The following is a 26459-nucleotide window of genomic DNA, read 5'->3' as shown; positions in this document are numbered from 1 at the left end:
GCACTAAAAATTAAATTATAACAATTATAAAACATATCCAAAAATAAGTATAACATATATGTATTATTAATGTTTTAATAAACTTTTATATATATATATATATATATATATATATATATATATATATATATATATATATATATAGATATATATATATATATATATATATAGATATAGATATAGATATAGATATATATATATATATATATATATGAGAAATTTACATAAACAATATTATTAAAAATGAATATATATTTATTTTGACTTCATATGTATTAAGGATTGAGAGAAATCAAATTTCTTGTAGCACAAATCATTCTTCATTTTTTATATAAAAATAAATTTATATTTTAAAATGTAAATTTATATCTTAAAGATGTAATTTTTTTTAAACAATTATTAAACCCATAGTTAAAATAGATATAGGTTGATATACTTTTAAAACATAATGTCTAATCAAGTTTCAATTTACAATCTCACATTTTGATTCCTCCATCCATGTATTATTAACTCGTTAATAATAAATTTCAATTATGTATTTTAACATATATCTTTATATTTACAAAAAGAATAATAACCATTTTTTTCATTTTTTTTTTTAATTTCAAATGATTTGTGTATCTTAAAATTAAATTATTTTAAGATTTAATAAATATATAATTTAAAACTAATTTTCAATTTCATAATAAAATAATTCATAAGTTTGAATAGTCAACTTTCACTTTATGTTTTTTTCAGGTATAAAAATTATATTTGAAATGTCTAAAAATATTAATTATGACATACTTTAATTAAGTCTCATAATAATAGTCATAGTTATAAAAGTAGTTTTAAAATGTTCTTTTACTTCAATTTAATCTATTTATAACCTACAGATTTCAACATTTTATTTACAAACAACTTCATCTACCTTTATAGGAAGAATATAAAAGTTGATTTTCTTCTCATTATATTTAACATAGAAAGTACAAAAGTAACTTTACTACTTAACATAATAATCTATTTTTACATAATAATAGTATTATTTTTATCCTAGTTAAAATAAGTATTGTTATTACATTTTTCATAAAGGGCAAACACTAAGCACCAACACTACATATTACACTTGTTAGTATATGTGTCGTGTTTGTATACGCACCTTACAATAAACACATGATATTTTTTCTAATACAATCTTTCATATAGTTTAACTTTATCAAAATTTTCAATATCTCCATATTGTTAGAGAATGAAGGAGTTGTAGAAAATGTCACAATTCTCATTACTCAATAATAATTTAATAGATTGCATAGGAGACACCACCAATAAATGACTGAACTGGAACTCAACTTAACTAGACTAAACTCTAATTGACTATGACACTTGGATGGACAATTTATGATACCTAGAAGGTGGTTGGAATTAGATTCTCCAACGCTCCCCCTTAATTACAACAACAAAAATTTAAACTAGGATGTCTACAGGTCTGAGTCTCAGCTAGGCTTACAATTTTAAAATATTAACATCAGCTAGGTTTCCTTTTTCTTTTCTTCCAAATCCTGTAGCCTCTGAATTGCTTCAACTTTTTCTTTTTGTTGTAGGTTTCAAATTTCAGATTCTCGATTTGTTGGTGCAACTTTTCCATTGTTCTAGATTGTCTAAGCATGTCCTTGACTTCTTCAAAAATTGTCTTGTATGTGGATTGTTGTCACATCTCATCTTCTATTGTGTGATTTTCATCATCAATATTTTTCTGCAACATAAGCCTATAATAAAAATTTATCTCTTCAGGACTCCACTTCATGATAATATCATTAATGTTTTCATCATCCCTGTTTTCTTCAACATTCATTTATGTAGCTTCTATGCAGATTTTATCAAAACATCGTATTGCAAGCCATGCTTCAAGGAAACTTAAATTTTCTTCCAAATTTGTTGCTTCTTTTTTGTTGTTGCTAACATCTACACATTCAAAATTAAAGTTAAGATCAAAAACAAGTACAATATCATATTCTTTCTACTCTACAATGATAGCTTCCTCTTCTTGTGCTTCCTTCGCTGCCTCTGTCGCTTCCATTTCTTTACTAAACCGTGTTGATGCAAAAAAGTTGTCTTCCACTTCGTTTTCATACTCAAGTAGGCTTCTATCACTAAATAAAATCATGTCGATATGATGTTTCTATGGCATCATCTACAACCATTCATCTTTGGCTAATTGTTATTGATCAAACTTAACATCGGTAAATTGAATTGTTGGATTCACCATAACATTGGTTGTTCCAAAGGCAGTTTCATTATCATTAGCAAATTTTGTTGCTGGATTCACCAAACCATCATCCACTTGTCATTGTGCATAGTGGGATTCAGGAGCATCTGTGTGTTATTTCTCTGCATTTGGTAATAGACCACCATCATTATCATCCACTTTGAAGTGAGATTCACCATATTCTTCATCTTGTTGTAGATATGTTACGATAGATCCACCTTCATCTTCAACTTGAATACTCTCCCTTACATCAAAAGTATTCTCAAGGGTGTCCCAGACCTCCTTGGTTGTCTTTGCATCTGCAATGAGGGGAAAAATGTTGTCATCTACGCATTATTTTATTCATTTCAATGCGAAGGAATTCTTTTTCCTTTTCACTTCGAAGAATATTGACAGTTCCCTCTCCCACCAAGTATTTCAAAAGAAAACTCACACGGAGCAATATCTGCATGCCAGTTCCCATCATTTCCCTACTCAAAAGTTGGGCATTCTCAACACCCTCGCTACTCATGCCCTAAGGATCTCTGATGAAAAGAGCTTCGATAAAGAGAAATCCCATCTCCTTAATGTCTTTGTTGAGAACGGTTATAGTAGACACCTGGGTCAGAAGGCTTTCCTTAAAGCCTACAAGAATTCGGTAGTTAAAAAAGAACCTAAAGATCGAGTCCCAGGGGTCCATCTACCTTTTATCCAAGGGACCACTGATAAGATTGCTAGGATTCTTAAGAAGCATAATGTTCCCTCGACCTTTAGACCCCTTAACACCATTCGTAATTCCCTCTGATCAGTGAAGGATCCTGTCAACCCTAAGGACATGAAGGGTGTCTATATTATTCCTTGTTCCTATGGGACCCCCTACATTGGTGAGACTGGTCGCTCTATTAATCAAAGGATTAATGAGCACGCAGCAAACCTAAAGCATGGGAGAACCAAGTCTTCCGCACTAGCAGAGCATGCGGAGAAGACTAAACATCATGTTTGTATTGAGGAGGCCCAAGTTATTGCTAAGGTTGCGTAGTTCCATCATCGAAAATTTAGAGAAGCCATTGAGATTGAAAAAAGGCCAAGCAATCTCAATAGAGATGACGGTTGGAAGATCGGCAGTTGCTGGTTCCCTGCTATCATGCCCCTACACCTGTGGTAGTCTTTCAACCGCTTATAGCGAGGTGCGGCACTACCAATCGTTTTCTTTTCACCAATACTTACGATTGTAGACTACGCCTAACATTCCACTTATCCTACTTAGTTTGTGTTTCACAACCAAGTATTATTAATGTGTTCCTTTATACAAGTGAAAGCCCATAACATTCACATAAACAACGTTATACAAGACAAATGCACAACAGTATAAAGGGAGGGGCAAATCCCTGCAATATGAGTCTGCCCGAATCAATATATATAATCTTCTTTTACAAGTACAAGTTAAATCTTGGGAAACCCCAAATTTACACTTAGCCAATTTTCAAACTTCGGCAAACTTGGTTGCCCAGCTCATCGGCACCTCCGCACGGTCGCCGCATGACTCACCAACCCTTCGTTCACCTCGTTGCACGATCGTGTTGTTTGCCCAACTTGGGCGCGCCTCGTCGTAACCAAGTCGCCACACACGGGCGCCTCCGCATGAGTCACACCTCTGTTCACAATCTCAACACTTCACCGTTTCCACCGTTTCGTCGTGCACAGCGCACCCTGCCCAAGTCGCCCATCCGCACGATTCTTCATTTCAGTGTGCACAGCGCGCCCTCACCCGGCCGCCTATCCGCACGTCCACCTGTTCACCAACTCGTTCACCCGAGTCGCCACATGACTTCACCTGGGTCACCACACGACTTCACCCAGTCCGCCCGAACGACCTCACCTGGGTCGCCACACGACTTCGCCCGGGTTGCCCGAACGACCTCACCCGGCTCGCCCGAACGACCTCACCCGGCTCGCCCGAACGACCTCGCCTGAGTTCTGCCCGAACGACTTTCTTGAATGAATTTTTTGAATGACTTTCTCGAACGACTTCTCGAACGAATTTCTCGAACGACTTCTCGAACGACTTCTCGAACGACTTTCTCGAATGACTTCTCGAATGACTTTCTCGAATGACTTTCTTGAACGAGTTTACACCCAAGTTCCGCCCATCATGCAGGCTCATCCACGCACTGTAGAACTCTTTTTTCGAACTCGTTTTGATCGAATGATGGTCTTTTGCCTCCAAACGCCCTCCAATATATACGGGGGGGTGGCGGGTTATGTCACCCAACCGACCCACACCAAACGCCCAGCCGACTTGTTCATAATGAGAACTCTCACCCATGAGGTAGGTCGTCCTGCCCAACTCGTGGGACTGCCCCCTCATCGCTCACCCAATGCCTTATAAACTCGTCCAAGGTTTGTTTCATTTCATATTTCGCACGTCCTTCGCACGGTGGATTCACCCTGCCCGTCGCACGGACCGCGGGTCCTAACATCCTCCCCCACTGGAAGTCATTGTCGTCCTCGACAATATCTCATCCCGGCAACCATCTGTCACCAAGATCACCATACCAAGGTATACACCTCATCGGTATGTCATACATCGGAAATCATCTCAATCCATGACCATCAACCATCTCGTCGCAATCTCCACACATTGCTCCCCATTGTGGAAGGTTGGCCCTTCCATCTCAAGTTACATGCTTCCTGCAACATCTCATGCTAACCTCACCATGTGTCGTCATCATGTGAACTGCTGCCATGATACTCCAACAAATGCTAACACATCTTTATACACGCTGCAGCCCCATGTTTGAACTAGTTGGGTAGATAATCTAACCGTCACGCCTAAACCATGAGAATGTACATCCTCATGCCATCACCAGTTGTTTCTCAGAACATCCTGCCACATCCTCAACTCGATCAAGAGTCCATCTCCATATAAGTGTAAGCCATGCTCAGGTCCATGAAGTAGTCCTCATCTCATCTGCAACATGTTGTCCATGATGTCTGGTACTAATGTGTTGTATGAGACCAGCCACATCTACCCCAACATCATCCATCTACAAAACATCCATCTCCTCAAAGTGAAGAGATCATCTCATCGAACCCGACTCTTGATGTGCCACATTCAGGTCCATGAAGCAACCTCCATCATATCTGCAATGTGCCATCCCTCAAGTCTGCCATAGAAACAAGTATACACTCGTCTCATCTATCCATGTGCTACCCATGATCATAGATCAATCAGCTCCCATGTGTCATAAGTGGTTAAGTCTCGGCTCAACCCATGCCCAAGTGTTGCCACCAAGGCATCATCATCGTTATAACTCCATCACTCCAAAGTGTCTCGTATCGATCCTCCACATCAAGTCACTCTTTCAAGCCATTCCCATACATGTACTTGAAAATATGCACCCCATCCTGCATCAAAGTCTTTGACCTCAGCTCCTCAATGCATCAGATCCTCTAAGTCCACCATATATGAAGTCCCCAAAAGTCACAACCTCATGTCATCATGAGCTCCATGAGTCATCTCCAACTAACATCCTAGCAAGCATACATGTTTCGGCCCAAAGGTCTTTGCAAGATGCCTAAGCTCTCCATGTGGTAGGAATGCTCCATAGTCTGCTCACAACTCCATCCAAGTCCATGGTCTTGTTGTACAAGAATGCACAACCTCTCCATCGGCTCGTAGGTAAAACATCTCCATATCACGCCAACATATCCACCTACACAACATCCCTACCTTGGCACTCCTCATTGGATGCCCATAAGTGACACCTCTACAAGTGCTCCTGCATAATGTCCCTGCATAGACTGCCATGCTCCATGTCTCCAACCTGATGTCCATGACTAAGTTGCCCATGTAGTCCAACCAAGTAGACCCATCACAACAATCGGTCATCCTCATCCAAGTCTGCAATCTTCGGTCTAGTGAACTTGGTCACCCAACCATATCATCATCCTCACGAGTCCCTTCCATCATAGCTCCCCCACTGAATATTCCACCAAGACTTGCTCTTGGTCTCAGCCATGAGAAGTCCACCCAAGCATCATCGTACCTCAAGTGTGTGCCCTTCAATCTGTCCATGAGTCATGTCGGGCACTTAGCCAATTCTCCATGTGGCTAAAGCATGACCCAATCCTTCACAATGATCATCATATTCCTCCCTTGTCACGGGTCTTTCTACCTTCTGCCATAAGGTCACAAACAACCCCAACAAGTCCTGCAACAGTCAACAATCCTTGCTTCTCCATACAAGGTCTCATCGTAGACATCCATGGTAAAATCCTCCCTAGCATCGGCAAACTGATTTTTCCCTTCCCTGCATACGGTCCATCTACCAAATGCTCAAATGAGACACAAGTATCAACAATACTTACATCATCATCATGAGGCTCCTCCATATGAGTATCCTCATCCATCCATGTCTGCAAACTGCACGATCCTGGTCCAACTTGATCAATCTCAAGTTCATCCTCCATCGTTGTCACATCTGCAACATCCTTGGTCATCACAGCTTCCTCTTCCTTGTCAGCACAATCTACAACTACATCTTGCTCCATTGTCCAACCAAGTTGAAGAAGTTCGTCTTCAACATTATTTTCCAAGACTTTAAGTTCCTTTCGAATCTGGGGATTCTCTTCTTTAATCCGATTCAACCTGTATAAGGTAAGCAAGGGCTTCCCTTCACATTCTTCTAAACCTGCCATGCCCTGTTGTTCAGCTTGGCCCAAGCACAAAGCTTCACCTATGCTAAACCTGTTTCACCATTCACCTGAATCACCCTGATATTCCACTTGTCATTTGCAAAACTTGAACTCCTTGCCAAGTCTTCGGTCTTCGTAGAATCAGCTCCTTGATTCAGTTCACCAGCTCTGATACCACCTGTCACGAAGTGCAGGTGTGTATCAGCTTCAACGCTTCAACACCAGCACCAGCTCCCTGGCACTAGCTCTGATACCACCTGTCACGCCCCTACACCTGCGGTAGTCTTTCAACCGCTTATAGCGAGGTGCGGCACTACCAATCGTTTTCTTTTCACCAATACTTACGATTGTAGACTACGCCTAACATTCCACTTATCCTACTTAGTTTGTGTTTTCCAACCAAGTATTATTAATGTGTTCTTTATACAAGTGAAAGCCCATAACATTCACATAAACAGCATTATACAAGAGAAATGCACAACAGTATAAAGGGAGGGGCAACTCCCTGCAATATGAGTCTGCCCGAATCAATATATATAATCTTCTTTTACAAGTACAAGTTAAATCTTGGGAAACCCCAAATTTACACTTAGCCAATTTTCAAACTTCGACAAACTCGGTTGCCTAGCTTGTCGGCACCTCCGCACGGTCGCCGCATGACTCACCAACCCTTCGTTCACCTCGTCGCACGATCATTTTGTTTGCCCAACTTCGGCGCGCCTCATCATAACCAAGTCGCCACACACGGGCGCTGCCGCACGAGTCACACCTCCGTTCACAATCTCAACACTTCACCATTTCCACTGTTTCGTCATGCATGACGTGCCCTACCCAAGTCGCCCATCAGCACGATTCTTCATTTCGACGTGCACGGCACGCCCTCGCCCGGCCGCCCATCTGCACGTCCATCCGTTCACCAACTCGTTCACCCGAGTCGCCACACGACTTCACCTGGGTCGCCACATGACTTCACCCGGTTCACCTGAACGACCTCACCCAGTCACCACACGACTTCGCCCGGGTTGCCTGAACGACCTCACCCGGGTTGCCTGAACAACCTCACCTAGCTCGTCCGAACGACCTCGAACGAGTTCTGCCCGAACGACTTTTCTGAACAACTTTCTTGAACGACTTTTCTGAACGACTTTCTCGAACGACTTCTCGAACAAATTTCTCGAATGACTTCTCGAACGACTTCCTCGAACGACTTCTCGAATGACTTTCTCGAACGACTTCTCGAACGACTTTCTCGAACGACTTTCTTGAACGAGTTTTACACCCGAGTTCCGCCCGTCGTGCGGGCTCATCCACACACTGCAGAACTCCTTATTCGAACTCGTGTTGATCGAATGATGGTCGTTTGCCTCCAAATTCCCTCCAATATATACGGGCAAGTGGCAAGTTATGTCACCCGGCCGACCCACACCAAACGCCCAGCCAACTCGTTCATAATGCGAACTCTCGCCCATGAGGTAGGTCGGCCCGCCCAACTCGTGGGACCACCCCCTCATCGCTCACCCAACACCTTATAAACTTGTCCAAGGTTCGTTTCGTTTCATATTTCGCACGTCCTTCGCACGGTGGAGTCACCCTGTCTGTCGCACGGACCGTAGGTCCTAACACCTGCCCTCTCTTCCTAGTCGTTTCTTCCCCTTCCTCCCCCTCCCTCTATTAATGACTTGTACTTTTATTTTTTTCTTTTTTTTTCTTGTAGTATCCTATAGTGAAGCTTCTATCTAGCTTGTTTTCTTTATCCTTAATTCTCATTTGAGTTTTTGGTCCTCTTTGGAGATCTCCCTCATTCTCTTTTCCTTATATTTATGAGATAGTCATTTTCATGACTATCTGAATGGGTTAAAATTATCTAGTATATGATAATTATTTAAATTTAAGTAGTAAGTTTATGTTCACATTAGATAGCTTTACTAATAAATTTATATTAATTAGTTACCAAACAATTAATAATAAGAATAATAATATTATTATAATATTATAATAATAATATAACTAATATTATTATTTTAGTTAATATTAAATCCATACAATTACTAATGGTTATAATCCCTAGATCTATTAATATTTGTTAACATTTTACTCATTATTATTTTTAATATTCCCTAGATTTATTATTTTTTAACTCAAATTTGATTAACATTTTACTTAAAATAACACCCAATACCAACCTAAAAGTATTAAAATAATGTTCGTTTCTAAACTTTATTGACATTTGAACATTATAAAATATAATAATATCAACCCTAAGACATTGAATAACTATTTATCTAATAATATTATTATTAAATAATTTAACTAGTCAAATCTAGCTGTTTTGTGGTCAATTATAGTCATTTGTCCAGTCTAGTCTAATATAGCCGTTTTCAGTCAAACCTAGCCATTGGAAGATCCGTTATCCCTATTTAACATGTAGCCATGATCTAGTTCTTCAACTTATCCTGACGATGAACCACACTCCTTGGTTCGAAACATGTGATTTACGCCGAAAAATTCTTTCTCATAAACTTGATATGGATCACAGAAGCCTCAATTCAACAAGTCCTAGTTTGTTTGTTTGTTTTTTTTTCGTTTTTTTATGTTTAATTTAACTGAATCTATATGCATTTATTGGAATTACTTCTTATGAGCTTAGATAATATAAGTGATAGGGGTTACGAGTTGCCAAATCTATATATAAAAAGTAAAAATTCAATTTTAAACCATACAGATTTTTACTTAAAAACCACACTTAAACTACAAAAATAATATTTTACAAAAAAATTTATGGTCAAATTTCTAGAAAAAAAAATACATATAAGGGTTATACAACGCCAAAATCTATTGCTGGACACTCAGCTACAGTGATGATTGTTCCATTCTTGCACTCTTTCTTTTCCATTACAATTAACAAACAGAGTCTTCATACAAAACATATACGCGAAAAGTTATTGCTGGAGACTAAGCTGTTAGAAAACTAATCCCAAGCTCCACGTTAATTACACTAATAACAATCATAAGTGTGGTACACTTAACTGTAAGTTGCGGATTTTGTTTACAGATTGAATGACAAAAATTCTTATCTGGAGTACAAGTTTCTATTTCGCAAAACCTCAGACCATTTCTCAACACACATCAAGCATTTAAGAATCAAGCATTTAAGAATAAATGAAGGGTTGGTGAAATAAGTATGGTCAAACATTTATTCCGCCACTAAAATATGTACACAATATAGAAAATATTTTATGTTCAATCACCCATCCTTTGTCTTAATGTTTTTCTTTGTCACGTATTAATTAGTCAAAATTGTATGTTTTGAAATATATGTATGTAAAAAGTCTTTTGCATAATAGAGATGCAAGTCTGAGAGGTGAAGAGAGAAAAATTAGTCAAAATTATATGTTTTGAAATATATGTATGTGAAAAGTCTTTTGCATAGTAGAGGATGCAAGTGTAAGAGGTGAAGAGGAGAAAATCGTGGAGCAATTTATGGTGGGCCCCTAAAACATTTTAGTTACAAGTTTCAACCTCTCCTGAAATGCAATTTTGTTGTTAAAACGTAAATAATTTTGTTTTATTATTTATCATGCAAATGTATTTTCATATGTTTTGATATCATAATCTAAAGTATGGTTTGTTGCGATATAGTTTTAAGCTTTCACGTTTAATTTTACGGCAACTACTATGTTTTACTCTATGTTTTTGTGTTTTTTAAACTCCTGTCCAATCGTGAATCATTTTTTGTGTTTTTTAAGCTCATGTGGAGTTGGGATTTGATCGTAGATTTGACCTCCGCAACTGATTTTTTTAGGAAAAAAGTCATCTCCTGTGCCCCTGTAATTTCTTTCACGTTGTATCAGAGTGAGTGAAACTCTGTTAGTGTAAAAACAAGTGTTTTTACTGGAAATTAAAAATTGTTTTGAATACATAATTTTTTTGGAGTGTATTTACTAGTGAGAAAAAAAATGTAACAGTTGAAATGGCAACATCAAGCACAAGCTTTAATCCTCAGATACCTCAACCTAATGGGAAAAATTATGATTAGTGGGCTATTACAATGAAGGCTTTGTGTTCTTCTCAAGGTATTTGGGATTTGGTGGAGAATGGGTTTCAAGAACCAGTAGATGCAGCAGCGTACAATGCCTTGTCACAGGTAAAAAAGGATTTGTTGAGGGACAACAGGAAGAAGGATGCAAAAACCCTCTTCTACATCTTTCATGCAGTTCATGAATGTATTTTCGCAAGGATTGCAGCAGCAACAAAGTCCAAAAAAGCATGGAACACCTTCAAGACAACCTAGTAAGGCATGGAAAAGTGAAGACAACAAAGCTACACATGCTAAGGAGAGAATTTGATACAATTTGTATGAAAGAGTCTCAAAATGTAGACTCGTTTTTTACACATGTAATTGGAATGGTTACTCAAATCAAGTCTCATCGTGAGACACTTGAGAAAAGGAGAATAGTTGAGAAAGTTTTGAGAAGTCTGTCAGTAAGATTTGATGCCATTGTTGTGGCCATAGAAGAGACAAAGGATCCTTTACAATTTTCAATGGATGAACTTCATGCATCACTGATTTCTCATGAACATAAATTGAATAGAGCAACAAACTCCTCATTGGAGCATGCCTTCAAGACACAAGTTTCATTTGGTCAAGGTAGAGGTAGAGGAAGATTAAATGCTAGAGGAAGAGGAAGAATCACATACAGAGGTGGAAGAGGCAACCCTTCAAGCTCAAGTGGAAGGGGCAATAATCAAAATCCAAGTCAAGGCCCAAGCCAAAATCAAGCACAAGGAGGTATGATAAATCTCAAGTTCAATTTCATTACTGTAAGAAGTATGGTCATTATGCAAATGAATGTGGAAAGAAGCAACATGACATAAGTAACAAACCAAGTGCAAATTTCACAAAAGAAAACCAAAACCAAGATTGCATGTTTTTAGCTTGTAATGTAGCACAAGAAAAACAAAGTGATGTAAGGTTTTTAAATTCAGGGTGCAGCAACCATATGACAGGGAACATTGAAATGTTTTCTAATTTAGATGAAAGTGTGAAATCTGAAGTGACATTAGGGACTGATAGCAAAGTCTTTGTCATGGGCAAAGGAAGAGTCAATATTCTAACAAAGAAGGGGGAGAAGAAGTATATTTCATATGTTTATTTTGTCCCTGGTTTAAAGCATAACCTCATAAGCATTGGACAGCTCATGCAAAAGGGCTACAATTTCTTTTTCAAAAATGATGAGTGCACAATTTTGGATAAGCCTCCAAGCAGACAGTTGATTGCAAAAGTTCAGATGACAAGCAATAGAATGTTTCCCCTAAAGATAAAATCAGATTTGAAGGAAGAAGGTGCACAAGCACAACTATCAATGAACTCACAAGAAGATGAAAGAAAAGTTGCAGTTGTCACACAAGTAAAATTTCAAGCAGAAGTTAAAGATGAAAATTGGTTATGGCATTTGAGATTTGGTCATCTCAACTTTGGAGGTTTGAATTTGCTGCATAGGAAAGACATGGTAAAGGGATTTCCACTCAGAGAAAAACTGAATAGCCTATGTGAAGGATGCATCTTGGGCAAACAACATAGAGAGACATTTCCAGCAGGAAAGTCAATAAGGGCAAAGGCACCTTTGGAGATTGTCCATTCAGACTTGTGTGGACCAATGCAGACACCATCAATTAGTGGCAAATACTATTTCTTGACCTTCATAAATGATTACACAAGGAAGACATGGGTCTACTTCCTAAAACAAAAAAATGAAGTGTTTGAATGCTTCTTCAATACAAGGCTTTTGTTGAGAAGCAATGTGGACACTACATTAAAGTATTGAGGATTGGCAGAAGTGGCGAATACATCTCAAATGACTTCCTCCGTTTTTGCAGGGAGCATGGAATTCACAAGAAATTTACAACAAGGTATACACCTTAGCAAAATGGTGTCGTGGAAAAGAAAAATAGGACCATTATGGAAATGACAAGGAGTATGTTGAAGGCAAATCATTTTCCAAATGATTATTGGGCTGAAGTTGTTGCTTGTGTAGCATATAACATGAATAGGTGCTCAACCAAAAGTGTCAAGAATGTGGTTCCTGAAGAGGCATGCAATAGAAAAAAGCATGGTGTCACTCGCATGAGAGTGTTTGGATATGTAGAATATGCACATGTCCCGAATGAGTTAAGGAAGATGTTGGACATCAAGGGGGGGAATGCATATTTGTTTGATATAGTGATGAATCCAAGGCATACAAGCTTTACAACCCATCAACCAAGAAGGTCATAATCAGCAGAGATGTGCAGTTCATAAAAGAGGAAGCATGGGATGGAAGTTCAGAGAAGACAGTCAATGTGAAAGGATGTATACCACATGAAGACAAAGAGGAATTGACTGCAGCAAAAAATTCCTCAACAGTGACTCCTTCTACTCCTATTCAAGCTCAACAAAGTAGTGAACAAGCAACACCATCAACAAATAATGGGACAACGTTGTGCAGTCAAGCGAGTGTTTCTCCAAGCACACCGCAAAGACCCACAACATCATCTACTTCAAGTGCAACATCAAGTGATATGTCAAGCCCGTCTTTCACAAGCATAAGAATACCAGAATTCAGAAATTTAAATGAAATTTATGAGCAAGATGAAGTTGATAGTAGCATTGGTCTGAATTCCTTATTTGAATTGCTTTGTCATGTATATGACCTAATTTATTTTGAGGATGCAGTCAAAGAAGAAAAATGGGTTGCGACAATGGATGAAGAAATAGAAGCAATAAAAAAGAATGACACATGGGAGTTAGTGGACCTTCCATAAGGAAAAGAAGTCATTGGAGTGAAGTGGGTCTATAAGACCAAGAGCAACATTGAAGGAAAGATTGAAAGGCATAAAGAAAGGCTAGTTGTCAAAGGATACAAGCAACAACATGGAAGAGATTATGCAGAGACATTTGCGCCAATCGCGAGGATGGAGACAATGTGTACAGTGGTGTCAATTGTCGTGCAACATAAATGGAAAGTGTATCAAATGGACGTAAAATCAGCGTTCTTGAATGGAGTACTGAAAGAGGAAGTATATGTTGTGCAACCACCTGGTTATGAGGTAGAAGGCCAAGAAGACAAGGTGTATAGGTTGAGGAAAGCTCTTTATGGGCTAAAGCAAGCACCACGTGCATGGTATAGCAAGATAGATGCTTACTTGATGGACAATGGTTTCGACAAATGTGACGACGAACCTACTCTCTACATCAAAGAGAGTGATGGTAATCTTCTTATTGTTTTCTTATATGTAGATGATTTGATTTTTACAAGTAGTGATGATTTCCTCATCGCTGATTTCAAAGAAGTCATGAAAAATGAGTTTGAAATGATTGACTTGGCGTTGTTAAGATATTTTTAAGGCGTAGAAGTGAAGCGAACAGAAAATGGTATTTTTATTTCCGAAGCAAATTATGTAGTAGACATTTTGGAGAGGTTTAATATGCAAAACAAGAAGCCCACACCGACTCCAATTGTCACAGGGTTGAAGTTGAGAAAAGAAGATTGCAGCAGCAATGTCAATATGACATTATACAAAAGTATGGTGGGCAACTTGATGTATTTGACCGCAATTGGGCCTAATATAATGTATGCAGTAAGCCAAGTGTCGAGGTTCATGGAGACACCCAAGGATACACATTGGCAAGCAGCCAAAAGGATTTTAAGGTATGTCAATGGGACAAAGGAGTATGGAATTTTGTACACCGCAACAAATGATTTTAAGATGGTTGGTTACACTCACAGTGATTGGGTAAGAAGTGTCGATGATAGAAAGAGCACGTCAGGATATGTTTTTTATTTGGGTTCTGGAGCCATTTTATGGGCCTCCAAGAAGCAGTTGATAATGTCATTGTCAACAGCAGAAGTTGAATATGTCGTAGCAACATCAACAACGTGTCAAGCAATTTGGATGAGAAGAATATTGAGGAATTTATGCCATGAGGAAGAGGGAACAACAACTATTTTCTGCGACAACACTTCCGCAATTACACTATCAAAGAATTATGTTTTTCACAAGAGGACCAAGCACATTGATTTTATTAGGGAGTTGATCAACAATGGTGAAATTGTGTTGCAGCACTGTAGGTCACAGGAACAGTGTGATGAAATTTTCACAAAGCCATTGACACGTGAAAATTTTGTTTATCTCAGACACTGTTTGGGAATTGTCAATTGTGGTAGCGGTGACTAAGGGAGAGTGTTGGAAAATTAATCCCAACCACCGCGTTAATTACACTGACAACAACAATACGTGTGGTACACCTTAATTGCAGGTTGTGGATTTTGTTTGCAGGTTGAAGGACATAAATTCTTAGTAGGAGTACAAGTTCCCCATTCCACAACACACATCAAACATTTAACAACAAATGAAGGGTTGGTGAAATAAGCGTAGTCAAACATTTATTCTGCCACTAAAATATGTACTCCTCAACATAGAAAAACATTTTATGTTCAATCGCCCATCCTTTGTCTTAATGTTTGCTCTGTCATGTATTAATTAGCCAAAATTGTATGTTTTGAAATATATGTATGTAAAAAATCTTTTGCATAGTAGAGGATGCAAGTCTAAGAGGCAAAGAGGAGAAAATCGTGGAGTTATTTGTGGTGGGCGCCTAAAACATCTAAGTTACAAGTTTTACAGTGAATTATTGCGCTACCTATGGTGAAACGTAAATGGCAGTAAGATTTTTTTTTTACTTGAAGCTGCAGTGTCCATTTATCATACAAATGTATTTTCATATATTTTGATATCATAATCTAAAGTATGGTTTGTTTTTTTCCAGAGAAAAAAAACGAACTTTTTATATATAAAGATAAAAAGTTACAAGCAGATGCAAAAGAGCATTCAGTTCTGTGAGGACTTCTCCCTCAGCAAAAAACCAGAGAAGGATCATGCTTCTCTGAAATAGCCATAGTCTTCAAAAACTTTCAGTTCCCCTGTACCAGGTACAGGTTGCTTCCCCTTTGGGATCCAAGCGCAAGCCTCAGTCTTTGTGTTACAGACCATGACTTGAACCACAACAGTACAGTTCCGTGGGCCTCCTTGAAAGGAAAACAGCCCACCAAACATAGTGACGCCCGCATACCTTGGGCAATAAGTTCATAGTGTCCAGCATTTACTTGTCCATTACAAAAAGGAAACATGCGACTATATACAGAAAAGGAAAATAAACAACAACAGAAATAAGCAGCAGCGTTTATGCATAAGGGGGAAGATCCGACACACGGATCTGTTCATGCACTTTTTCAGTCATTTTCCATATGCCCACAGCCTGCTGCAGACCATCTTTAGATAGCTTGTCCGCGGCTTCATTTCTGTCCCTGTAGATGTGTTCAATTGAAAAAACATTAAAGGACTGTTTTAATGTCAAGATCTCTTCAAGAAGTGGCCTCAACATGTAATTTTGACACCTACTGTTACCATTTACCCACTTCACTACATTCAAGGAATCTCCAAAAATCTGAATTGCGAAGATGTGCCTATGGATAAGCCAACAGAGGAGAAGTTTTAGTGCAGAAAGTTCGGCATAATTATTAGATCCGGATCCAATACCCACTGAAGCCATTAAGGAGTGAGATTCGGTTAAATGTATAATTATCCCTGCCCCAGCTGAGTTGTTTTGTGAGGCCCCATCAAAATAGGCCCACGGGATGCCTGCTCTTATTTGTTCCTCCCTGCTCTGTGGCTTTTTCTTTGAGTCCTCTGGATCAGGGATACTGGAAAAAATAGCTGAGCTTTGAATAGCTATAGCTTCTGCTGAAGGGGTACTGTCATTGAAAAGGCTTCTGTTCCTGGCTAACCATACTCCCCAGCAGATAATAGGAGGGAGATTCCTCAAGTTCTCTTCTGAAGAATGGTTCCACCACTGCTCCCAAGCAGACATTATGGATCCCCCATCCCATCTAAGTTGTTTCTTCAGTAATTTGTTAACCTCCTCCCACACCTTTTTAGAGAAGGGGCATCCCATGAAAAGATGAAAAATGGTCTCCAAGTCATCTTTACAAAGAGGGCATCTTCCAGGCCCTTGTTTGAATCTTGCTTGTAGAACGTCCCAGGTTGGTATCTTTTGTTTTAGCACACACCAAAAGAACAGTCTGGCTTTTTTAGGACATTTTAATTTCCACAAAGGTTTTGCCCACCAACCTGGGTCCTCCCATCCTTTTTTCGACATTAAGAAATTGTAACCTGCTTTCGGGGAGTAGGATCCTGAGTCAGCATATGCCCAGACCAGCTGGTCCGGTCTATCTCTTATTCTCACATTGGATCTTGATAACTCTTGAATGAAAGTCTGCCATTCGTTCCACCACAGAGGACTGATCTCAAGGTCTTCACCCGATTTCCAAGCTTGCCCCCAAATGGATGACTGCCCTATTTTCTCCACCTGATATAGATGAACAATGCCTTTAGAGTCCAGATGTCTGATGAGCCCAGGAGACAAAGCAAAGAGTTCGTTACATCCCACCCAGGGGTCCCTACCAATCCTTACATTTTCACCATTCCCACCTGCCAAGCCAGACCTTGCTCTATGACTTTAAATGCTTCAGTGGTGGCTTTCCAGATCACTGAGACATTCCTTCCTCTCTTGTTTTGGTTACGGATCCATTCTTCCAGAGGTTAAAGTATGGTTTATTGCCATATGGTTTTTAACCTTTAATTTTACCGCTACCACTTTGTTTTACTCTGTTCTACCGTGAGTCACGTTTGTATTTTTTAAGCGATAGCCGCAACTGAGGATTTAACCTCTACAACTGATTTGCTGAGGGAAAAACTCTCCTTTGCCCCTGTAATTTCTTTCATCAGCTACAGTAATGATTGTTCGATGCTTGCATTGCTCTCTCTTACATTACAATTAGCAAACAGAGTCTTCGTCCCTCCCCAGCTTTTACAGAGATGTCATGAGAGTGATTCTAAGACACAGAAATAAATGGGTCAATCCACTTTGTTGTGTTAATCTTAAAACCCTAATAAGATTGTTGCCTTTAGATCTGGCCATACTTTCCAAGATATACTATTGCAGAGCGTTAGGGCTCCTTCAATTGGCCGGTGGTCTATTCATTCTATGCAGCCTTTAATCTTTTCCACTATTAATCGACACATGTATGGAGGTCTATTCATTCTATGTAGCCTTTAATATTTTCCACTATTAGTAAAAGAAGGTAAGAAAGCAAGAAAATCTGTATACCCAAACATTGGGCCATCATACAATTGCTACATCAACTATGCTTATGCAATCCATGATTAAGTAGTATACTTCCACGTGCTCTCAATAACACCAGATAACCTTTGTAATATAACTTCAATAACAGAATTGCCATGATAATCAGAGGTCCAGCTATTATATTTGGGCACAGTTAATCCAAAGGGACTACCGTCTCTACTCTAACACATTCACAAAACCCTAGTATTGCTATGATAATCAGAGGTCCAGCGGTCCATTAAGTTTTAAGGATATGGTCCAAATAGTTAGGTAGGTGGGGAGTTGCTCCCTACAGGTTTGTAGTCTAGTCCCGGTCAAAATTATATATGCCGGCCACGATTTCTTCGGTTGATTTATCAGAAATCCAGCTATTATATCTGCGCATATTTAAAAAGGGACTACCCTGTATCCTCTACTACATTCACACAGCCTGTGAGAGAATCAGAAAAGCAAATTCTCAAAGCAGTCAATAACAGCTTTTGTATCTGTTTCTGAGGAGACGCGATGTGTCATGACATCAATCACAGATGGTTAGACTCTACTCAACATTCCTTAAGGATTGCGTAGCGACCAATTGTTATCCTGTGTTGGATAGCCTGGACGCTAAATATAATTCAAGAATTTAGTAGCTGTCCATCTTGATGGCGGGAGAAGCAAAATACAGCTACCAATTTGAAATTTGGATTGATTGAATTGCTTTAAAAACAGAAGAATAAATATACACAAACTACTTTGAAATTTAGTTTAATTGAATTGCTTTAGAACAGATGAATAAATATATACAAAATCATATGGAGAGATACCATTAACATTATCATTCCAAATAGGCTTATCTCTTTCTCTTTCCAATCTACAATGTAAAGAAGATTGAATCGGGGGTACTATGGAAGATTGAATCGGGGGTACTATGGAGTTCAAGAGATGCAAGATCCAGGACCCCTAAATAATTTAGGAGGTTTCATCCAACTGTTTGTTATCCAAGAATACATATGTCTTTTATCCCAACCTCCTACCACTCGAAATACTAAACTAGTCTTCCCTTTAAAGTCAAGTTAGTCAAATTATGAGCTTCATAATTTCATGATCTTCCAAGCGGCCAAAAGAAATTTCTTTACAAGAAATAATTTACTTTTCTTTTAAAAACAAATGATGAGTTTCATAATTTTTACTGTGGCAGAAATACTAAACTCGTCTTCCCTTTAAAGTCAAGTTAGTCAAATTATGAGCTTCATAATTTCATGATCTTCCAAGCGGCCAAAAGAAATTTCTTTACAAGAAATAATTTACTTTTCTTTTAAAAACAAATGATGAGCTTCATAATTTTTACTGTGGCAGAAGTGAGGATAACACATATTTCATACTTTGCCATGAAATTTGAATTAAACAACTTATTGGAAATAGATCTTGGCTTTTAATTTTTATATAATAAGATTGTAATATTTAATATTAAGTGTCATGAAATTTGAATTAAATGACTTATTGGAAATAGATCTAATAGTTCTTGGCTTTCAATTTTTATATAATAAGATTTTAATATTTAATGTTATGGGATTTTAACATGGCTACTTAATCAAATTTTTATGGATATCACTGGAGAATTCAATAGTATGTGCTATCTTACTAAGAATGTTAACATAGTTGCATTATAGACTTTACATTTGGATTTTTTACTTCTTTCTCCTAAATTTGCTTCTCTAAACATGGACATGATGACCTTAAATCATTCGGTTACCATTATTGATGATTTACTCAATAGCAACTTGTCATGTTGCAAATTGTGAATGTTTTTTATGCTTTGATCTTCTTACTATTTCAAAATCTACTCTATAGAGAACAATGAAAATCCAAACTTTTCTAGCAAAATGTTGTGTTGAACTCTATTAAAGACATTAGACATGCCTATTTTTATGAATATTCATTTTTTACCTTCTAATATGTTGAAATGGTGGCTCATTAATCAATATATTATTATTCATTTTTTATTTTTATTTTCCCTTCGTAATACTTCCATGCTCTCCAAAAATAAGTTTGGATTGGATGGATCACATTATATTACCTACATGATTTTTATAGGGACCTTACAAGAGATGTTATAAAAGGATATGGGCATGTGTTTTTTCAAATAATGGATAATTTCTCTCTTTTAGTATAAGTCAGATAACAATAAAGAATTCATCCACTCACAAACCTAGAACATTTTTTTAGTGTTAAATTATATATTGAAATTTGTACTTGATTATATGCAAGATGGTGCTATAAACTGATACAAAAAACCTTCTAAAATAGGAGATTTATCTACTTGTATGGACCAAAGCACTTATTCCATCTTCAACGCTCTAATATCTCATAAATAATTTTGTTCTCCTCCTCCCAGATAAGGTGTGAGATTAATTCTCTCTTTTTATTCCATGCTTCAAGGGATGAAAGGGGTTCCTTTCATGTAAAGGTGTCTGAAGTCAGAGCATACCTTCCCTCCAATACCATGAAAATCAAATAATTATGTCCCATCAACAAGCTATATCTCTAAGATAATATTATGTAGTCTAAGAGATTAGCTTATTTCTTAAAACACTTATTATTTTTGCCTCAAAATTAAGCCATACACAATGAGATTCCAATCACCAATGCTCCTCATCTCACCTCAACATCATATGGAGTTACTAAAATAAAATGATTTAGGTACCCCTCTTGATTCATTATTCCCTATATCTCCATCATACATTGATGGTAATTTATTGGCATATTGTTAGCAAAGGAGTTACTTTCCTTTGGTCCATTCTTTCATACTTTTATTAACTAAGGATTCAACCCTTTGTTCCTTGAAAAAATATGGGAACCCCACCACCTCCATTTCCCACCTCTATTGAATGATTTTTGTTAGCCTTGTAACTATAACCAACACTCATAATCATCATATTAATTAGTTTTATGTTGTATTAGATTATTTTTATATCTCTCTTTCTATCTTATATAGACATTGAGGATCATTTGAATGATCATCTTACCTTGTGCATTTGATATCTTGTAATAATAGGTTCCCTCTTGAAGATGATCATTTTTACGACACTCTTTCACTTGATTTAGTCATGGCAATATGAACTTGGGTCTTTTTATTCTTATTTAAATATTTGTTCCACAACATTTGATGTTGGAAAGGATGATTTTCTTGGCTCCTTAAAAACATCCATATTTACTTATCTCCTTAAAAAGATCCATCTTACCATATATCACATTTTTTGGAATCATTATTTCTTAGAAATTTTAAGGTTGATAGAGGAAACAACTACGTACATTGTGTAAACATTAGAATGTAGTTTTCCATTTTTCCAAAGGCACACTATATACAAGTTAGGGATTTTTTTCCTAGTCCTCAAATTAGTATTAAACTTGTGGTCTTAGTAAGATGGACATATCTAAATATTTTTATGTTCAAATTTAGTGCCACTTGTAAGATTGGATTAAAAACAGAACATGGTGTTTTAGGCCAAAATTTTAGATATGTTGGTAAATATTGATGAAGTGACACTTTGTATAAGTTTTGTTCCTAAAAAACACCAAAATTATAGTATTTGGGTATCTTAGACCTAAATTTCTCTTAAAGACTTGAAATTGAATGAAATTTTGGGATTTTAAAGTAGACATATTGAGATATTGCTCTACAATACATGTTTTCATTAGATGAAGGGCCAACCAGTAGAGGAAATTCTAAATAAGGTGAGGATAGTTTTAGATTTTTTTCCATTTTTTTATTAAATATATATTTTTTAGGATAAATATGTGTATCATAATCTACATAGACATCTATTGTTTAGTAGGTATAATTGTGGCTAGTAAACATACATGTAGAGAATACAAGTACAATCATCAGAGGACATCTTTATGGTATACCTATACCTAAATACCCATAGGAATACTTGAGACCATAGTTAGATTTCCTTTCAACCATTTTTCGTAGGCACCTTGGAACCATGTAGTTTAGCTAAGGGCATGGTTCATCCTCCTTCATCAACATCATCAAAGACCAATCATGTACTATTGTTGGAAACCCAAAAATATATCAAAAATGTATAGATGTAGACACGTCCTTGCCTATAAGAGCCTACAAAACCTTATCTCATTATGTCTAACAATAGTGAGACAAATGTGAATTTTACAAAGGCGCATATATGACATAGGAAGAAAATAGTGAACTACAATTTGGCATGTCCATGTTGGAAGAGAGAATGCAAAGCATGGATGCTATTATGCATCGACGGATAATATTGACCAACAACTAATTAGTTGTCTCCTTGAGAAATGGTTATTGAGATTACATACTTTATCTAGTGGTGGTACCCATAGTTTCATTAACTATAAATTAGCCAGGTGTTGATGTGGTCTTATCGGTCTAATAATTAAAATTCTTAGGAACAACTTCTATATTTTCAAGAACTTTTCATTGGGTTTTTCAAAATACAAAGAAATTGGACTTGAGGGAATGATAGGGAAATCATTGAAAGTGATAATCTCCAATAAAAAGACAAAACTATCTAAAGGTGATACCATAGAGTAATTGCAATATTGTGTTCAATAAATATTTAAACCCTTTGTGCCCTTGGATCTCCAAAGGGTGATCAATAACCATTAAAAGGTTTTTGTCAATATGCATTAATGTCCTCCTCTTGCTTAAGAGCATGATCATACTATTCAATTCATCTTGAGAAGCATTCCACCTGATATCTAACCTTGCATTTATCACTATGCTTGGAAGAGTGAGATTGAGGATACGGTTCAATAAATGATAGAAGTTGGCATCATTTAAGCTAGTCAAAGTTCTTTCTTTACATTAGTGGTGTTTTTTTTTACGAAAAGTATTCTTCATGGCATATGTGCCTAAACTATAGAGAACTCAACTAGAATAATATTAAAGTTTCTGGTTCATATCATCAATGAATTGTTAAATGAATTGAAGGGAGAATATGTTATACTAAACTGGATCTTTGTTGATAATATTATCAAATCAGAATTAGGGAAAAAGAATTCCCCTAAATGACTTTAGAATACATTAAGGTCATTATGAGTTTATTATGATGCTTTTGGGGTTACTTATGCACTTGTCACATTTCAAAGCTAGATAACTTTATTTTGAATATCTCCCTTAAAAATATTGTTTTCGCATTTCTATGACATACTATTTTGTAGCATATATTTGGAAGGGAACGCACAACATGGTTATATGGTCTTAATATAATCAAAGCAACAACAATTATATGTCAAATCTTCCAAGTACTCATTTGGAGTTCAAGAAGTGGCCCTATTTGGGGTATATTATATGTCATGAGCTCATCAAACTAGACCATATCAAACATATAGTTATCGTTGAATGGGAAATTCCAACATACCATTGCAAGTTTTGTCAAGAACTAGGTTGAATAGTTATTTCTCTAAGAAATTTATTGAAAATGGATGATTTCTTCCAACTCAAGATGCAATGCAATCCTTTGAGAAAAATAATATGTCCATGTGTACCACTACCATCTTAGCCACTTAAATTTCATGAAAACATTTATTGTGGTGTGTGATGCCTTGGGAGATGGAATTAGTACACTTTTATGCAAGAAGGAAACAATTTACTCGAAGTTGTTTATGAGAAGGAAATATTGGTCATACTACATGTAGTTACAAAATGGTTCACTTACCTAATAGAAAGAAACTTCAAGGTACAAATAAATCATGAGTACTTAGAACAATAAGTATCTTCAGAAAAGCAACAAAATGAGGTCATAAAGATGCATAGTTATGATTTTTAAATTGTCTATAAAAAAAGGAAAGAGAGTGTGGCGGAAAGTGCATTTTCAAGGGAAGAAAATAACATTAAGGAATTACTTTATTTTATTTCCATTTGACGTTCTAATAAGTTGAAATACACAAAGATAGAATGGTAGTTAGACTAATAAAATGGAAATTGATTCAATGACTAAAACATTACCTTATTATATCAAATAAATTTGTGGAAGAATAATTCACTCTAGTATTTAAGGATCACCTATAGTTATATAAGAAATCTCACTCAAATAGAGGCCTTTTCTAAACTAGACACTTTTCCTATACAAAGACTCTTGGGATTTCTAAAACTTATCAAAAGATCAAGAACATATTTTCTAGGGAGGCTTAAACATTGTTGTTCCAAATTTTGTGGTGAAATAGTTGTTTCCCAATAGAAGAAAGAAGAGATTATAAAAGAAAGTATGATGGCCACAATATTCATGGACATATCTCAAAAAGATACATGAAAAATTAAATATTATTATACACGACAAAGATCCCATTTTCACTTGTAATAATTGAATTGATTTGTTTTCTTGTTCATGTATTTAACTTCCTCAAAGATGCTCTTACCATCCCAAATCCTATGGAAAAATAGAGATTGTAAATATGTTTGTTGCTTTGCATCCTATTAACAATCATAATGGCACAAGTGGTTACCTTTGCAAAATGGCAGTACAATATTTCCTCCCATACTTTATACAATAGGTCACCAATTATACCACTCTACAGACATCATCCTCCATCTATCCACACCCTTAAGAGGGAAACCCAAGGTTCAACTAGTAGAGGATTACATTCAATAGGGCATTCTCCAACTTTTGAAGGTTAGATTGCCTAAAACAAAAACATGGTGAAACAACAAGCATATCATAATCAAAGTGAAGGCAATTTGAAGTAGGGGATTTAATATATATGATGCTACAACCATACAAATATATGTATCTTAAGCTACAAAATAAGGACAATAAATTAGGACCCAAGTACTATTGGCCCAATAATATAATGTGTATGATTCACAATATGGATTACAAATTGAAGATGCCTCCTTTCTCATGTGTACACTCAATCTTCCATACTTCCTTTTTAATAAGGATAATTAGTGAAGAATCCCATTTCAAGTTATTTTACCAAAACTTGAAAAAGATGGAAACTTATATTAAGACCTAAATAATCATTGAAACATGGATCAAGCAAATAAGGACCTACATAATTACTAAGAGGACCTACATTAGGGCCTCCATAATTATTAAGAGCCTGCTAATAGAAAATGCAACTTGGAAAGATGTGTTCTTCATACATAAGCATCCACAATGAATCAACATCAAGGGAAACACTCGTTTGAATGGGAGGGACTTGTTAATCCCCTAACCATAATCCACGTTCATTATCATTACATTAACTATAGTTCTGTGGGATATTATTGTTGGAAATAATACTAAGAGGGAGGGGGGCGGGGGGGGTGTGAATCAGTATTAGCAAGTCAATAATATTTCATTTTCATATTCAGATTCATATATGCTACTTCAGTTAATGAAACTTGCGTGTATACGCAACTGTATGTAAGGCAACTAGCGTATACCTTGTAAACTTATAATTTAGTTAATTCTTCATATTTTGATCTTTAATCTGTGCCTCAAAACCATATAAACAGTAACCAGGAGCAGTAAAAACAGAACAAATAATCACACACATGAACACAAGATATAAGGTGGAAACCCAATGTGGGTGAAAACCACCTGCTGCAATCATCTCTATCTTCCTTTTAATAAGAAACTTCTTTTTACAAATTTTGTACTAGTGCAATCTTATACCAGTACGCGGGCTTCTACCTGCAGAAGGTTACAACCTTCTCTCGTTCTCCAGCTTCTCCTGGAAGGGAGCTACAACACCCTAGCTCTTGTACTAGCTGATGTGTTTACTAGTATGTAGGTGCTGGCCTACAGAAGGCTACAACCTCCTCTTTCCTTCCAGGGACCACGTTTCATAAATTTTCAGACTGGATCCATCAATAATATCAATCAACCATGAACTATATCTGCATCAACCAATCTCCTTTGCACCAACCAAAACTGAATCAATCAATCACTTCTCAGAATGTTGTAACCAGAATACAGTAACAGTAACCAGAACCCAGAACACTATAACAGCAAACAAAAGTAGCTAAAGCATATTTTATTAGGGATACGCATCTTCAATGTGTCGAACCTGCGTACATACGCTATTTTCTGAATGCTAACATGTGTATATGCAGTTTGGAAATGCAGAACCAACGTGTATATGCGCCTTCGCTAAATCGAACCTGCATACAGATCTATAAATGATGATTTAAACTTTACAACAATTCCATACGTTAGTTACACCCATATCATCATGTTTACAGATTACAACATGTGCCATTTATTCAGATAAAAGATCAAAACAAAGATACTTCTCTTCAAGCCTTAAGATCTTGACCCATCAATAGAATTTATCCTTCATCAAGTGCTCTGGTTCATCCTTGATTCAGAT

General features: G+C 36.8%; 1 protein-coding gene across 1 annotated transcript in view; it reads right to left on the bottom strand.

Moving 5' to 3' along the window:
* Window positions 1–16142: 16142 nt before the first annotated feature.
* LOC149258358 (uncharacterized) overlaps window positions 16143–26459 on the bottom strand; it is a 159003-nt gene continuing 148686 nt past the window's right edge. The window contains exon 9 of the mRNA XM_089412981.1: window positions 16143–17449. Coding sequence (XP_089269107.1) covers window positions 16143–17449 — 1307 coding nt within the window. The remainder of the gene's footprint in view (window positions 17450–26459) is intronic.

This window comes from Pinus tabuliformis, chromosome 6 (assembly GCF_031772625.1).
Source record: "Pinus tabuliformis cultivar Carrire ecotype Pingquan chromosome 6, CPIR1, whole genome shotgun sequence".
NCBI lineage: Eukaryota > Viridiplantae > Streptophyta > Pinopsida > Pinales > Pinaceae > Pinus > Pinus tabuliformis.
Note: the sequence above shows the minus strand (reverse complement) of the source record. Positions and strands in the feature narration are given on the sequence as shown.